Here is a 17,584-nt window from a genome sequence, read left to right as displayed (position 1 = left end):
ACGCAAAAGAGTTAACATTGCCGACAGGTTGCCATGCCAACACCCACTTGTAACCTTTTTTTTTCGAGGTGGGGGGGGGGGGGGGGGGGGGGCGGGCTCACAGTCACAGGGGACTCAGCCTGTGACTTCCTGTTTCCTGACTCGCTCATGTTTAGCATCAATAAGTGATTTATTGATTAGAATCAATAACACCCTTATTTCAGTGACCGCACGTGTTTCCTCTTCACAAGAGGAATAGTTGCTGTGTGTGTGTGTGTGTGTGTGTGTGTGTGTGTGAGAGAGAGAGAGAGAGAGAGAGCAAAAACAATAGAAACTGGTTAGGAAACAGCTGAAGCAACTTTAATGTTTTTTTTCTTATTACATAAACAAAAACAATTCAGTAAGGAGGACAGACGGAGGAGAGAGAGAGGAACACCTGTCAATCATCCATCACCTGTCAATCATCCATTGCCTGTCAATCATCCATCGCCTGTCAATCATCCAGGGTGTGTTTTATAAAAGGGGGAGGGACTTGATAGAAACAGAGGGGGTAGAAAAGACTTCCTGTTGCAGCCAGTGGGCAGAGCAGCGAGCTGTTAGCTCCGCCTCCTCCTCCTGGGTGACTCCGCCTCCCGGCTCCGCCTCCTCTCCTCTCTGTGTCTGTTCCTGTCTCTGTTCTCTTTGTCTCTCTCTCTCTCTCGGTCTCTCTCTCTCTGTCGCTCCCTCTCTCTCTCCTTCTCCCTCTCTCTCTCCTTCTCCCTCGCTCTGTCTCTCTCCCTCTCTCTCTCCCTCGCTCGCTCTCTCTCTCCGTCTCTGTGTCTGCCTCGAACGTCCGCTCCTCTCTCTCCTGCTTCTGCTTCTTCTTCTTCTTCTTCGTCGTCTCTCCTGCTCCTGCGGGCGCCGTCTCGTGCACGCTCATGCTCCTCCGCCTCACGTGCGCGCCCATCTCTGTCCTTCCTGGCGTCGCGGCGGTCGTCGTCGTCCTTGCCGTCTCCATGGCGACGGCCGGCCTGCTTCCTGTCGGGGGCCTTGTCCTTCTTCTTCTTGTCTTTCTTCTTGCTGCTCAGCTCCTTTCTCTTCTTCTTCTTCTTGTGTTTGGAATCAGAGTCTGCAGGAGGAAAAACATCATCATCATCATCATCATCATCGTCATCTATCTGACAGGACAACTCGGCCCTGCGGTGTAGTGTGAGTGTGTGTGTGTGTGTGTGTGTGTGTGAGTCCACATGAAATGGTCATTAAAAAACCGTTACAGTAATATCCATGATAGCTGTATAAACGCCAGACATTCACTGATCCAACTGAAAGTGGAGCACAGATTGCATTTCTCTGCATCCAAATTACAGAAAATATAGAAGGACTCCTCTCCTTTGAGTGGGAGATGCTCTTTAGACCAAGGGACTCCGGCTCATCAACTCTTTGATGTTCTTGCTAAGGTCTAACTGCGCTCCTCGGCGCGGTGGAGCCAGATCGGGTGAAAGACAAATATGAAGCTCAGGTCATTTCGTTTTCCACGTTGCTGGCTAGACAATTAATCCTCCAGTCTTGGAAGTCTGATAAACCTCCAGCAACAGATAGAGAGGGAGTTGGGAACTGTGTTGGCGATATGGAACAAAATCTTATCACAATTTTTCATATCAGTCGATATCGATATATTTATAATCACGATATAAATCAAATATCTATTTCTGTCAAGTTTAAAGGATCCTTTTTACTCCTATGTGAGCTGTCGATATCACATTTATATTGGTTTAAATATTATTTATTTTCTGTCAGAAGTTAAACATATCAAATGTACTGTAGAACATTGCAGAACTGTATTTCAAATAAATAAAATGATTATATAATAAACTAAAATCTTCGCAGCTCCTTTTCAGAGGTCTCTCTACACTCCGTGTATAACTTGCGAAGTGTGAGAGAAATGTTTACGGCTAGGGAGTTAGTAACGAGGGTCACTTACTTTAATCAGCTGCTTAAATCCGTCATTTTCGACCGTGCTTATTGACATCATGGGCCCTATCTTGTGCCACCCGCTACCCGCAAATTGCGGACTTAGGAACTTCCGCTATCCCTAAACGGTATCTTGCGCCCACGCTACGCTATCCATTATGCCGACTCCGTTATTTGCGCCTGGAGGTGTGTCCGTGGCGTGTTTCATGCACTATCCCTAAAGTTGCTATCTTGCACACACACTATATCTATCTATCTATCTATCCATATGTGTATATATATATATATATGTGTATGTATACTGTATATATATAAAAAATATAATGAATCAACTGCAAAACAAAAAGTCCCAGCTCCATGTTTTCATGTGTTTATGATCATTATCTGAGGCTCTATCAGGTCGTGTCGTCCTGGCGTGACGACCCTGAGGCCAAATCTGCTCTGTCCCATCCAGATCCACAGAGTCTGGACAGAATAAAAGCAGATGCGATGTGGTTTCTGTAAATCAAATGTGAGCCTCACGTGGAGGTTTGAGATGTGACTCATTTGTCGGGCTGAGTCTCAGACAGGATGTCAGAGTCTGTCGCGTCTCTCTGAGTGCGAAAATGTGACAAAACGTTGTAAATTAAGTTTTATGGTACTAAAGAGCCGCCCTGGCCCACAGATTGTAGTTTTCAGACGTAAGAAAACAAGTTTGTTTGTTTGGTTCAGATCAAACAAACAAACAACAAAAACACACCATCATCAGCAAACAGCTTTTTCAGGGGAAATTCAAATTATAATGCAAAAATGATCAATTATGATTATCATAATTCTTACTAAAATCATGAATCACATCACAATCACAGCGTCTGTTTGTTTAGATCGTTCAGCCTGTTGCTTAGCAACAATTCAGCCGTTTGAATCCTGATGGAGCGATTTGTTCTGGTAGAGACAAATAATTATTTCAATGTTTTATCCTCCAGATGAGTTTACCGGTTTACGTGGTTTTCGTAAAATTTCGTAAAATTTACTGTTGCCATGGCAACAAAAATCAACAGGTTTCATCCACCAGCCACATCCAGATCAAATTCTGACAAATCGTGAAAAAAACTTCAAACTGGGTGAAATCCTCTACTTATCTTATGTCACACATTTTTAATAACTTTAATCATTTTAATAAATTTTCAATGTTAATATTTTTATTTAAAAATTAAGTTTGTCAGTGAATGTTCTACTGTTGTCGTCTATAAGAAAACAGCTGCTGACCTGAGCTGCTGCTGCTGCTGCTGCTGGACGAGGAATCTGATTGGCTGGACGAGTCCGAGTCCGACTGGCTGGACGAGTCCGAGGAGGAGGAGTCAGACGAGGAGGAGGAGGACGAGGAGTCGGACGAGTCCACCTCCTGGTTCTGGGTCATGATCATCTTGGGAGCGTTTTTCAGATGTTCCCTCAACTCGTCACTGAGAGAGAGAAACCAGTTACCTCCACGTGTTCACACAACTTACTGTGGAGGCAGAGTGTGTGTGTGTGTGTGTGTGTGTGTGAGTGTGTGAGAGTCTCACGTCAGTCCTCCCAGGCCGATGGAGGTGAAGAAGTTGATGGCGAAGCGAGTGTTCCTGGGATTATCACGAGGAAACAGACCTTCAAAGAACGACTGCAGGGTCCTACACACACACACACACACACACACACACACACACACACACACACACACACACACACACACACACACACACTGTCAGACTGATAGTTTGCAGGAAATTAGAAAAGTAAAATACATTTTAAAAAATTTAAAAGGCAAAATGCCCTGAAAATTGAAAAAGTGAGAATGAGCAGAGGATTATGACGGCATGTTTGTATGTATTTTAAATTCAGCTTCAGGATTTGTTTTGATCATTTTCAGGTCATTTTCTTTGTTTTTGTTTTTTTCTTTCTTTCAAAGGGTTAAAGTGTTCTGATGAACAGAGTAGCCTGAACACACCACCCTGCTGCAGCATTAATGTACAACTGTGTGTGTGTGTGTGTGTGTGTGTGTGTGTGTGTGTGCCGTACGGGTCTTTGAGCCTCTGGTTGAGTTTGGGCAGTCCCATGTAGGCGCAGAGCTCCTGGAACAGAATCTTGACGAAGATTCGACTTGACGACGTCGTCGTCTCCTCACTCACCTTGATACACTCCAGCACCTGGGAGAGACATACACACACACACACGCACGCACGCACGCACGCACGCACGCACGCACACACACACAGCAAGACAAGAGAGAGAGAGAGAGAATGAGATTGTCAGTTCATTCTGAGCTTAATCTGAGAGGAGCTCTAACACTGTGTGTGTGAGAGTGTGTGTGTGTGTGTGTGTGTGTATGTGTGTGTGTGTGTGTCTGTGTGCGTGTCTTACACTCCAGGGGACAGAGTCGGTGTACAGCAGGTGAGCAAACAGCCGAGCGACGTTTCTCAGTTTGTTCGTCTCCAGGCGGTGAATCGTTTCGTACTGCTCCGAAAAAATCCCTTCAAAACTCTCCATGTACTCCTTCTTCAAGAGACAGAACCTCTGCACGCGCACACACACACACACACACACACATACACACACACACACACACACACACACACACACACACAAGCTCAACACTTTGACTCAAAGTGAACATGTGCACAGCAGTGAGGTCAAAGCAGGTTCCTGTGACGCAGACAGACGTGAAAGCAGCGCACAAAACTCACTTATTTTCAAAACAGTGATAATAACAACAATAATAATCATAATAATAATTATGATTATTATTAAAAAGTTTGCCTGTTAATCTGCTTTTTGTGGTTGATAGTGTAAAGATTCATCCAAAAACAATATTTTTTTAAAAATCCCTCCAACTAAAATAAAAATATTTAAAATTTAATTAAGAAGAGACATTAGACGGGAGAAACCACATCACTGTCGCCATGGAAACTGAGCTCACAGACTCCTGCCATGAAGACACATCGCTGGCAGCCGCAGGTACGACAACCTGATCACTGACACGCATGTAAACACACTGTGTGTGTGTGTGTGTGTGTGTGTGTGTGTGTGTGTGTGTCTCACCCCGGCCAGCAGACCAAAGAACTTCTCGTAGGTTCTCTGCTGAGCGCAGCAGTCCAGGATCATGTTGCACAGCTCCTTCTGTTCTCACACACACACACACACATAGAGACACACACACATTAACACAAAAAGACAGTGCAGCTCTGCTCCCAGGTCAGTGAAACTCTGTTAAAGGGACAGTAAACTAAAATATTAAGTTTTTCATTAAAGCTGTGTTTCCACTGCACTAACACTGAATAAGAGAACACACCTTTTTAAGATGGGGTGTACTGTCCCTTTAACAGTGAATTAGATAAGTAAATAATAAATAAGTAAAATAAATATGTAAATACAATAAATAAATATTAAGTATTTATTCCACCAATCCATCAGCAAACAGAAGCAGTCAAACTTTCTGCTCTGCGTTTCCACTGCTGTGTGTGTGTGTGTGTGTGTGTGTGAGAAACAGAGCGCCGTGAGAAAAAATAATGTGTCATAGGACAAACTTAGTGTGTGTGTGTGTGTTCCAGCTGTCCTGTTGAGTGAATCAGTCCTGATGGTGACGAAGCTCTGACTGACAAGGTCAAACACACACACACACACACACACACACACACACACACACACACACTCACACTCACACACACACACACACAGCTGACCTGCTACTGTGAATGGCTGAAAGAAACTATTACTGTTACACAACTTGGCCTCAGGACCACACACACACACACACACACACACACACACACACACACACACACTCACTTCAGTGAACCTTTTAAGTGTCATTGAGGCACAAAGAGAGTGAATAGCTTCCACATCACTGATCTCAGACCAGTGATCTAACTGGGAGACGCGCGCGCACACACACACACACACACACACACGCAGGGCAGCGTGATATTGGGGAAAACAGTTACATTGCGACATTTTTTGTAAAGTCTATCAAAACAAACAAAACACTGATCCTGTCTGTGCGTGTGTGTGTGTGTGTGTGTGTGTGGTCTCACCGTCTGGCTGTCAGGGAAGTCCATCTTGATCAGTTTATGAGCGCATTCCTCAAAGTCCAAACTACAAAAACGATAATCAAATCAAATCAATCAAATCAATGCATGTGAGTGTATAATTTACACGTACAGTTCATTGATAGCTCTGTTTGTGTTTGTGTGTGTGTGTGTGTGTGTGTGTGAGTGTGAGAGAGATGTTGGCTCAATCTGTTTCACTGTTTTCATCTTGTTCTCCAAACCTGTGAACTTCACTTCAATGAAACCATGGTAACCAGGCTACACAGACACACACACACACACACACACACACACACACACACAGAGCCTTAAATATCAGTCCAAGTCCATCAAATATAGTCCGAGCTGTAAATAACCACCAGCACCCTGAGAGACTCAGTGTGTGTGGTGTGTGTGTGGTGTGTGTGTGTGTGTGTGTGTCTGTGTGTGTCTGTGTGTGTGTGTGTGTGTGTGTGTGTGTGTGTGTGTACCTGGACTGGATGGCCAGGTAGATGGTTCTTCTGAAGGCCACCAGGTTCACCTCAGTCTTGTCGAAGATGGTGACCTTGTCACCTGGGTGACAGACAGAGTGCTGTTTAATTTTTATTTTGGGTGTAACTGTCCTTTATTCAGCTGTGTGCAGGTTCGTCCGAGCACGTGCAGTCGCCTTCAACCGCCGACAGAGACAACACACATTTTTTTCCCTAGGATGGCGAAGTCACTGGCGTGGTCCTTCTGGCTTATTGGTAAATGAACAGGGAACCGCAGGAGAGAATGAATGGAAATCAGTTCAGTCGTGACTTCACCATCCTAGGGAAAAAAAACATCCAGACACAGCTGAGACACAGCGCAGCTCCGGGTCACTTCCTGTGTTTCTGTCATGTGATCGTTTTTCTTGTTTGCCAGTTTCTCTGTTCCTATTGGCTGGTGCTGCAGAGCCGTTGCTAGGCCACGCCCACTGAGCAGAACGAGACATTAACGCTGAATCAGCAAGACTTCAGGAAAACGGCCAGGACATTACCGGGAATTATTAAAAAAAAAAAAAAAAAAAAATACCCCAAACTTAAGCAACAAAACAGAAATTAGAACTATTAAAAAGTTATAGGAAAATTACCTGTTAGCTAAAAAAATAAATAAATAAATGAAAGTAGAAGTAAAAAATAAAAAAACAAGGAAATGGGCTGCAATATATAATTTCTTTCACTTTAAATCAAATTACCAATTATAATAACTAATTAGATTACATTATAAGTATATAAATATGGTAAATGTACTATTATTATAAGAATGATTATTATTATTATTATTATTACTACTACTATTATTATTATTATTATTATGGTTGTTGTGTTTTTCGGGACATTTTTTTCCTTTGGTTTTTTTTCATGATTTTCTAATAATTTCTCTTTTTTCCTTCTACAATTTTCAGGTCAGAAATGAGGAACTTTTACTAATTTCTAAAAACCTTTTGGGTGATTTCTTGTTAAGCTGAGAAGAAATCAGCTGGACCTTCTCTCACTCACACACACACAGACACACACACACAGACACACACACACAGACACACACACACAGACACACACACACACACACACAGGCTGCTGTTTCCTGCTCAGCTCTCTGTCTCCCTCTGCTGGCAGACTCACAACATGACAACTAACTCCATAACATCGACAGCAGTGGTGTGTTTTTTGTTTGTTCGTTTGTCTGTCAGTTTCTCACCATCTTCTCCCTCCTCGTTCTCCTCGTCTTCATCATCTTCATCCTCGTCATCATCACTGCCGTCTCCATCCTCACCCGAATCACTGCTGCCCTCGTCCAGGATCTCTGCACGCACACGCACACACACACACACACGTTAGAGAGCTGGCAGCTGATTGGACAGTTTGAATGCAACATGGCAGCTGATTGGCCGTCGTCTCCTCACCTCGTTTAATGGTTTTGTATTTCTCCTCGTTCTCCAGGAAGTCTGGGTCCATCTTAAACACATCTGCACACACACACACACACACACACATTAACAGACGGGTATTAAACTTGCAGTCATTATAATGTGACGTTTAATCAGAGTCACATTTACCTCCATAACAATAAATTAAATCATCAAACTGAGTACTAATTAATTCATATAATTAATGCAATGTGAACACATGTAGGCATTAATGTTGAGGTTTACTGGTTATTCAGCAAATCAGCAGCTTCACACTGAAAACTGACCCTGTCCTTAAATTAAAGTGGCATGATTTAAAGTAACTCAATTTTAATTATTCATTTGAAACCAGAATGGAATTCACTTCAATTCACTTAAAAAAACACTGAAGCAAAGGAGCTGCTACGCTGGCCGGTGGCGACGCATGTTTTTGTCAGAAAGCTCAGGATTTTTAAATACTTTTCAAATATTTTGCATATTTTTATGCATATTTTCACTTTAAAATTGAGGGGGGTTTTTATACATTTTTTTTTAACTTTTTTTTCTTCACTCTTTTGTCTTGTATATGAAAAGATCACTATTTAAATTTTTTTTTAAATATATTGGGGATATGGTGGGCATTTATTTTTAGACTTTTAAACAAGCCTCATAACAGAAATTATCTTCACAGGATAAAGACAAAAATATAACAAAATATTTCTGACAGGAAATTAAGGGAATTTTGTTCAGAGGCTAAAATGGAGCTTATAAAAAAAAAGGATTAAAGAGAAATCCTGACGTCTTCATGTCCTCAGCCGTTCAGTCACAGACACCACAGCACTGTCTCTCTGCCTGTCTGTCTGTCTCTCTGCCTGCCTGTCTGTCTCTCTGCCTGCCTGTCTGTCTCTCTGCCTGCCTGTCTGTCTCTCTGCCTGCCTGTCTGTCTCTCTGCTTCCTCTTACTCAGCAGGTCCTCGGCGTCGTACTCGTCCTCCAGCGGCAGCATGTGTGTGAACTGGTCGTCTTCGTCCACCAGGTCCAGTCCGGCGGAGACGACCGGGTGGTCGGCGAAGCCGTCCTTCCTGATGGCGAACATCACCTCGATCATGTACTGCACACGCTTATCGATGGACGACTCGTGGAGCACATTCCTCAGCCGCTCGAATATGGCTGAGAGGGAGACAGACAGACAGACAGACAGACAGAGAGAGAGATGGAGAGAGAGACAGAGTTCAGGGCGACAGCTTCGGAAATGAGCTCCAGGTGACAGAATAAACCTCACAACAACAACAACAATAATGCTGATGATACCGTTGATGCCTCGGGGCGACACCTCCGTCAGTTTGAGGCCACACTCCTTCAGGAAGGCGATGGAAACTTCCACGCTGTCGTCTGTCGGCCGCTCCAGCAGCAGCGTCAGCATCTCCAGACTCAGCACCTCGTGGGCCTCAAGGACCAAGACAACACGTGCACACGCGCACACACACACACACACACACACACACACACACACACACACACACACACACAGCATTTTAAATCACAGCAGAGATCCAAAAGTTTCCACAGATCCAAAACATGTCCAGAGAATCCAGAGAAACGTGCATAAAATGATGCAATATGGAAAGAATCAAGTATTATAATATTGTGATGTTATTATTATATTATTATTATTATTGTATGGCTATTTTGATGGTGGCATAAGGAAAATAATAATAATATAATAGCTACAAATGTCAGGTCAGTTCTGTCCTTATTGTAATGCAGCTTTTACACCGATATCTAGTGTATTATCACAGTATCATTATAATAATACAGATATATTGCCAAGCCCTATGCAAAAGACATGTAGATATCTTCTTTTTGATGTACAGATCGGCGTTAAAGTGTGTGTGTGTGTGTGTGTGTGTGTGTGTGTGTGTGTATGTGTGTGGACATACCACATTCTGGTTGATGAGGTGAGCGACAAACTTGGAGGCTGTCAGACATTGTTGCTGGAAAACAGAAAAAAAAAACAGTTCACAAATCAGTGAAGAAAAAATAACTCAACACAATAAAAATAGAAAACCAAAATAAAATCCAACAGAGGGAATTAAAAAAAAAACAAAAAAAACAGAGCATGTAAAGCTTCACAGATGCACAGACCAGTACAGACTGGTTTGTGGTGGAAGCCAACTTTTTTTCCCTCCTTGTTCACAAGTCAAAGTGCTGAGTCATCCTCTCTATATAGTCAGATGAGTCAGCGTTTTTTAAAAAAAGATGAGAAAAGAGAAAGTGACAAAAGGGAGAAGGAACCACCTGCCCCGGAATAAAAATAACACAAGTGGGACAGGAGAGAAGAACCAGAGTCCACCGCTGACGCAAACAATTGATTTAAATCACAGTTATTCATATTGTTATTGCTGTTGCTATCATTAGGATTATGATTAGTAGTTGTATTATCATTAATATTATTATTATTACCATTATTATTATCATTAATATTATTACGACCTCAACCGGCAGGACAGGATGGGGTTCATGTGTTCACTCCTTTCTGTCTGTCTGTCTGTTTGATGGAATGAAATGACCAACACGCAAAATATAACGTCGCCATACTAGGAAAAAAACAGGCCAACAATGCATCGCTCTTCATCCTCCTCTCCCTCAGCGCTCGCCAGCACCTCCGACCTGTTTGTGTGTTTTGGGTTTTTGTTTTCGCAAAAATCAGAAATATCTTGTCTTCTTGGGACCTAAAACTTGTAATTCACCCTTTCATTTTCATCCCGTCTAGATTTTTCTAACGAACACGCCTCCGAACGCCGCTGCCAAATCATCAATTCAATTCCACTCAATCCAAGGGCTTTATCGGCAGGAAAGTTACCACAACAATTCTGCCAAAGCATCAAACTAAAATTTATGGTAAAACATTTCAACAATACTAACTAGAACGAGCCGTAGGTCCCACATTACCCTCACTCTTGCTCCCTTTAAAATTCAGAATAAATCATAAGATTCTATTGATAATTCTATAGAATGTTCTTCCCCAGCGGATCTGATTTGCTGAGTCCCAGTGACTGTTTCTAAAGACTCGCCTCTACAGGCCGTCCCATAGAAGAATGACTTTGGATCTGTACGTCCTCTCTGCTTTTTTATGTGTATTTTGTTATGAAGCTGTTTTTCTATCCATGCTTGAAGCACTTTGTAACTGTGTCTTTTAAAAAGTGCTGTACAAATAAAGCTTTATTTACTTACTTACAGACAGACAGGCAGGCAGGCAGACAGACACAGAGACAGAGAGACAGGCAGACAGACAGGCACCTTCAGGTTGCGGCGGTAGCCCTTCCTGAAGTTGAGGATCAGCCTCTTGAGGATCAGCTCTCCGATCTGAGGGAACTTGGAGTTGATGATGGAGACGACGGCGGCGTAAACGTGTGTGAAGATGGGAGACGCCGCCTGGGCCTGCAGGACGGAGCGGGCCAGCAGACCCCTGCACGCACACACACACACACACACAAACACACACACAGTGTTCAAACTCCCAGTAGAGGGCGACAAAGCCTTACATTTCAAAATGCTGCTCAAAAGTTGGATTCATTGCCCTCTGTGTGTGTGTGTCTGTGTGTGTGTGTGTGTGTGTGTGTGTGTGTGTGTGTGTGTACCTGCCCCTCACGATGTTCTCCTGCAGCAGCTCCTGGATGATGTTGATGATGTTGGACACGTTCACCTTGTTGATCAGACCGTTGATCGACTTCTTCAGAGCCTCCCAGCTCATCCTCTGATAGGCCAGGCTGCACAGGGGGCGGGGCATCGTTAGCACACACATTCATACACAGTATATACAGCATGCACACACACACACACACACACACACACACACACACACACACAAACCTGCTCTTGTCGGTGATCTGCTGCTGCATCATGCGCAGCTTGGCGGGGGGGATGTAAGCCCCGCCCGTCCTGGTCAGTATAGGATCCAGCTCCTCCTTCTTCTTCTTCACCGGCGGCTCCTCGGCTGCTGCCGGCTCCCGATTGGCCGGGGAGGGAGAGCGAGCCCGCCTCCTGTACTCTGACTCCACATCTCGATTGGCCCGTCGGTCAAAGCGTCCCTCCCTGTTGTCGTAGCGATCCCTGAACACGGCAGAGAGGAAGACCAGATGATAAGGCTACTGGCGTTAATTTCAATAAATTCAAAGTGAAACACTCAAAGCAGAGCAACTGTAATTTAATTTGTCAGCCCCGCTGGAAAGGCCCTGGTCTGTTTGTCAGAGCTGTTAGCATTAGCCTAGCTATGTTACAACAGGTGTGTTATGTTAGTATCAGTGTACTACAGGTGTGGTTATGTCACTACAGGTGTGATGTTTCTTCTGTGTTTTCTGCAGCCAAAACAGCCCGGAGTCAAACTGAGCCCAAACACACACCTGTGGGTACAAAGTGTGTCAGGGACTTTAAAAACACACCATCGAGTTCATTTCATGTTTACCTACTCGTCCCTGTTTATGGAAAAATCATGAAACATGAGGCAGAAGAACTGACGTTAATCGTGGATTTAGAGGCGTTACACCTTGGACGAGGTCAAACTGCACCCAAAGACAACAGGACGACATAACAACAAGAGTCAGTCAGCTGCTGGGTCAGACCGCTGAGAAGCAGCTCTGTCCGCTGAGCACGGCGTTACAGCGGCGGGACACTCGGCATCAGAGCCACGCTGGTGATCGCCAGCGAGGGTCAGTTCTCTCCGTTTGCAAAAATCAGCGAACACAGAGAAACTTGACACTTAATAACAATCAGAGTGGATATCAGGCTGCAAATGAACTGATTATTAACCAGCAGCCAGAACACTGTGTGCGTGTGTGTGTGTGTGTGTGTGTGTGTGTGTGTGTGCGCGCGCGTGTTACCGAGCATGGCGTCCTCTGTCGTAACGCTCTCGGTCCCGACTCCTGGACCTGGATCTCCCTCTGTCCCTGTCTCTCTCCCTGGACCTGTCTCTCTCTCTATCTCTATCTCTCGACCTGTCTCTGGATCTGGATCGGTCTCGCTCTCTGGACCTGTCTATCTCTCTATCTCTGGACCTGTCTCTGTCTCTGGATCTGTCCCTGGACCTGGACCTGTCTCTCTCTCTGTCCCTGGACCTGGACCTGTCTCTGTCTCTGGACGTGGACCTGGAGCGGCTGGTGTGTCTGGTCGTGCTCTGGTCCTCTGCAGCTCTCTGAAACAGAACACACACTTTAACTACAAGTACATTTTATGACACAACAGGTAACCCCCCCCCCACCACACACACACACCATCATCACCACTCACTCTGATCTGAGCCACGCTGCTCCTCATCTTCCTCATCGCCCCCTCCTCCTCCTCCTCGTCCTCATCATCATCATCATCTTCATCACTGCTGCTGCTGCTGCCTGAGCTGCTGGAGGCGGGGCTCCCGGAGGGGGGCGAGCCTGCGGGGCCGTCCCGGCGCGGAGGCCTCTCTGTGGGACTCCTCTGGACCGAACTGTCCTGCCGGGCGGCTGGACTGGGCTCGTCCTCTGAGAGAGAGAGAGACAGAGAGAGAGAGAGAGAGAGAGAGAGAGAGAGGAGAGAGAGAGAGACAGACAGATAGAGAGAGAGACAGTGTGATGATATGCATCGTGGTTTAGGAAAATAAGCCCTGGTTTGAGCTTCAGCCTCACTTTCCTCTGCTGTAATAATGACAAAACCAAACGGCTCACACATCCATTCAAACCTCGTTATCTAACCTTTATGAGAGGGATGGGCAAGGTGTGCTGATATTAAATCCACATCGTGATATAGGAGCAGATATCATCTGAGATTTGGGATATTGTAAAATTGTTATTGGGCATAAATGTTGTCTTTTCCTGGTTTCATTACAGTGAGGGGATGAAGCAGACTATTTAAGGTGTTTTATTATTTACCTGCTCAGTCATTAAATCCTCATTACTAATTATGGTTTATCAAACACCTCAGTGTAAAATCAGTCTCTGAAGCAGCCAGTGGATATGGCTCAAGCGGAGGGACCCTTGCTGAGCTCCAAGAACATCAATCTGACTGTGACTGGCTGTTCCCTGAAGCAGTGCACTGTGGGAATCGTAGTCGACTTGTCAGTGGTTTGTCCTGATGATTCAACAGGAGAGTTTCATGTCCATCCAACAACTGCCACGTCTAACACCAGTGCTACAACTGTTACTGTCACTTTTACTGCTGCGTCACTGCAGCGGCCACCAACACAACTACTGTCACTGTCATCTTCATCATCATCATCATCTTCATCATCAGCTTTGTCTCCACTCACCACTGTGTTCCCTCGCAGCCGGACTGACGCTTCGGTTTCTCACTGGCGACTCCATCTGACACACACACACAAAGTATTCGATTACAACAGATACTCAGTAATCACAATGAAACTCATTCCTCCACACAGCAACAGTCAGAAAACACTGGGATCCAGGATGAAGAGACCTCACTCGTCTTCACAGACACCGTGAAGGAGCAGCACTGCCGCTTAGCCGAAATCAAGGTGTTAAAATGATTTTTCCCCTGATAACGAAAACACATTATTATGAATCGACCAGTCTAGGAAGTAACAGTAAAGTTAGTTAGCAGGACGAGATCCTCCTGGTGTTCCACTGCGCTTCTGTGATGACGGGAGTGAATGTCAAGCCAAAGTAAAATATGCAAAACAACAAGACCTGAGACCAGAGAGGTTCAATATATATCAGCACATCATCATATCGGCCGTTAAGAACTTCAGATTTAAAGCAAAATATCATTATCGGCCCCTAAAGGATTTTTCTGCTGATATAACAGAGTGACATTTGACTTCTGCCTAAGTGCTCAATGCTAAAGTCAATGTGCACATTTTGAAAAGTATTGTGTTTCATGTCTGTGGGCCATCAGGATGAGTCATAATAGAATGTTGATTCCAACTGCAGGAGAGATTTGATGTTCTCTGCAATTGAGTGGAAAATTATGAGCAGGTCTCAGTATCGGCATCGACTAAAGACGCTGAAAAATACAGGCTGCAAAATCCAATATCGTGCACCCCTGCTTAAGATTTGTTGTAATTTATTCAGTCTGCTTCCTTGGTGGACGCCCTCTGTTTTGCTGCAAAACAAATCTACCTACGGGTCTAAACTCACCTGTACCTGAACCAGTGTTAATGGGTTTAACTGAACTGCTGCCCTGCCACATTCACCAAGAGAGGCAAAACCCTCCAGAAGGTCAAAGGTCATGTGTTTTGGAGGCTGTATTCATGTGTCAGCGGGAGAGGAAACAGTAAACCGGCGACATATCTTTCCATACAAGATAACGGAACCTTGCAGAGCAGAGACTGTCGGTTCTATGTTGAAGGAGGCATATTTACCAATTTTCAAGTTACTGGAGACGTTTTGGAGTTGAGCTGTGACGTCGAGCATCAGGAAATCATTTCTTTAAAAAAAAAAAAGTGAGTGCACTTAACTAAAATGCTGCTATGCCGCACAGACCGGGAGAGCCCAAACAATGGTAAAGGTCAAAGGTCATGTGTGTTGGGCGGTGGATTAATGTCTCATTGGGCAAACAAACATGAAACCGCAATATTTTCAAAGGAGTCTGGCGCCAAGTCTCCACACGAGCCGACCCGGCAGAGCAGATACTGCCGGTACTGTGCTGAGGGGGGTTTTACTGAATTCACACGATATCTGCGAGGTTTGGGTGTTGACTTGTGACTTGCATTATACTGTAAATTTGCACATTGCCCTCATCTATGCACATTGTATACATCGATGCACACTGGTTTTATTGGTTTTTTGCACATTGTTTTTTTTGCACATTGGTACTTAGATCTTTAGATCTCGAGGGTCAGCTGTATTCTTTATTTTTGATTTACTTATTCTTTATTTTTGATTTACTTAATCTTGTACTTTGTGGATACTGCTGGAAACTGTGAATTTCCTTCGGGATGAATAAAGTATCTATCTACTTTTATTAAGTTAATATCGTCCACTATTAAAAATTCACCGGTACGATGTAAAGGTTAACATAAGCGTTAACCGGTCTCAGGTAAACACTGCATGCTTAGTTTTTGCTTCATCTGGTCATTTTAAGTTACACTGACCAGGACTTTTTCTCATATTTCGGCTAACTTCCTGTGTAATTCTACAAACCAACTCCAACGTCTGCGGGTCGTTGCAGTTTGACGCCATGTGTGTGTTTGTATGAGCGGCTAGCTAGTCGGCTAACGCGCCGCTCCGTTATAAAGGGAGTTAGCATGTTAGCCGGCTAGCCTTCTTCTCGGTCTGTATTCCCGGACAAACCGAGTCTGTTTTTCTCCGAGTTTCGCAGTTTTCATGTTTTCTTACCTTTCTGTTGGCACCGTGCTCTCTGACTGTGCTAGCCCCGCTGCTAAATCTGTGCCGTTCCCTCAGCACAACACTTCCTCCAACACATCAATCTACTTCCGGGTTAAAAGTATTTCCGGTTTTCGCGATAAAAGCCCTAAATAAGATAATACATTTTTTCAATCTTACTGAAAAACCATTCAACTGTACCGCATGTGCTCAGCATAATGGTACACACACTGATGATAATAATAATAATAATAATGATAATGATGATAAAATAATAAAAACTGCAAAGGCACATAAACTGTAAGAAAAACAATAAACTAATGTGTGTTCAGCTGTTCTGTTTTTTCTTTCTTCCTTTCTTTTTGGTCTGTGATTTTACTGCCACTCGTGTTTTTTGTAAATGTATTTATTTTATTGATTTTTATTACACATCTTTATTTATTTTGTTTTGTTTTGTTTTGTTTTTTTCTTGTTTCACACAGAGCCCGGCCGGGCTCTGTGTGACCAGCAGGGGGCGACACCTGAGCAGCCTGCCCAGCCGCGCTGCTGACACATTCAGGGACGCTCGTAAACTTGGGAACTAACAACTTTGGTCACTGATCCACTGCAGCTCCTCCAAGTGCCTCAGAGGTTCCAAATTCAGATTGTTAGTATTGTTATTATTTATTGTTGTTGTTGTTGTTGTTGTTGTTGTTCTGAAGGGCAAATACTCCTCAGAAGTGACCAGCAGTTAGTTGTAAGGCAGATCTAAAACTCTGTGTTATTTTGTTTGAAAGCTCTGCTCCTGATTCTGGTAAAACTGAAGATTTGATATCGACTGAAATTAAAGCAAATAATGAGAAAGTCATGAAGACATAAACGTTTTAATGACATAAGCGTTTTAAAAATAACGAGCAGGTCAGAATCAGTCAGAAAGACTCAAGGGGAAACTGGAGCTGCAGTTACTCAGGTTCTCAAGAGGAGAGTTACAGAAAAAGAAATTAGAAATATAAAAATGTGTGCCTTAAAATTTTGTTTAAAAAAGTATGTGCATTACGTCTAAATATGTGCATTAATCCTTCAAAATATGACCACTACTACGAAATATTATTACTGTTATTATCAAATATCAGATTAAATCAGTTCTGCTGCGGTTCAGCAAAAGACACGGAGAGGAAATCGGACTTTTCATTTATAAACCTCCTCTTTTCACGTTAAGGTGTCGTTTTTCGCTGTCCGACGGTCCATGAACGTCTCACGGTGTGAGCGATTGTAGGGCGTGGCCTCCGGCGGTGGCTCCTCCCGCGGAAACAGAGCGCGAGCCTCATCAAGTTACACCCAGCACCACCGGAAGTATATTTATCCCGCCTTCAGATTAAAAGTCATTTTTCTTTTTTTGAGCGAATTCAGGCTGAT

At 43.9% G+C, this 17,584-nt stretch overlaps 2 protein-coding genes across 2 annotated transcripts in view; one reads left to right on the top strand and one right to left on the bottom strand.

The window, feature by feature from the left end:
- Positions 1–317: 317 nt before the first annotated feature.
- Positions 318–16,311, bottom strand: cwc22 (CWC22 spliceosome associated protein homolog). The gene is made up of 20 exons (XM_030080512.1): positions 16,202–16,311; positions 14,155–14,209; positions 13,164–13,390; positions 12,758–13,068; positions 11,751–11,990; positions 11,519–11,647; positions 11,178–11,346; positions 9,818–9,871; positions 9,189–9,324; positions 8,841–9,047; positions 7,897–7,959; positions 7,692–7,796; positions 6,461–6,542; positions 5,976–6,036; positions 4,984–5,061; positions 4,306–4,458; positions 3,964–4,091; positions 3,474–3,575; positions 3,178–3,371; positions 318–1,087 (listed from the first exon to the last, which is right to left on the bottom strand). The coding sequence occupies exons 2-20, from the start codon at positions 14,207–14,209 to the stop codon at positions 576–578; spliced, it is 3,006 nt and encodes a 1,001-aa protein (XP_029936372.1). The 5' UTR covers positions 16,202–16,311; the 3' UTR covers positions 318–575.
- Positions 16,312–16,711: 400 nt separating this feature from the next.
- Positions 16,712–17,584, top strand: part of sestd1 (SEC14 and spectrin domains 1) — a 29,323-nt gene continuing 28,450 nt past the window's right edge. Inside the window, exon 1 of the mRNA XM_030080519.1 lies at positions 16,712–16,835. The gene's annotated coding sequence lies outside the window, so the exon portion shown is untranslated. The remainder of the gene's footprint in view (positions 16,836–17,584) is intronic.

The sequence above is a fragment of the Myripristis murdjan genome, chromosome 21 (assembly GCF_902150065.1).
Source record: "Myripristis murdjan chromosome 21, fMyrMur1.1, whole genome shotgun sequence".
Taxonomy (NCBI): Eukaryota; Metazoa; Chordata; class Actinopteri; order Holocentriformes; family Holocentridae; genus Myripristis; species Myripristis murdjan.
Note: the sequence above shows the minus strand (reverse complement) of the source record. Positions and strands in the feature narration are given on the sequence as shown.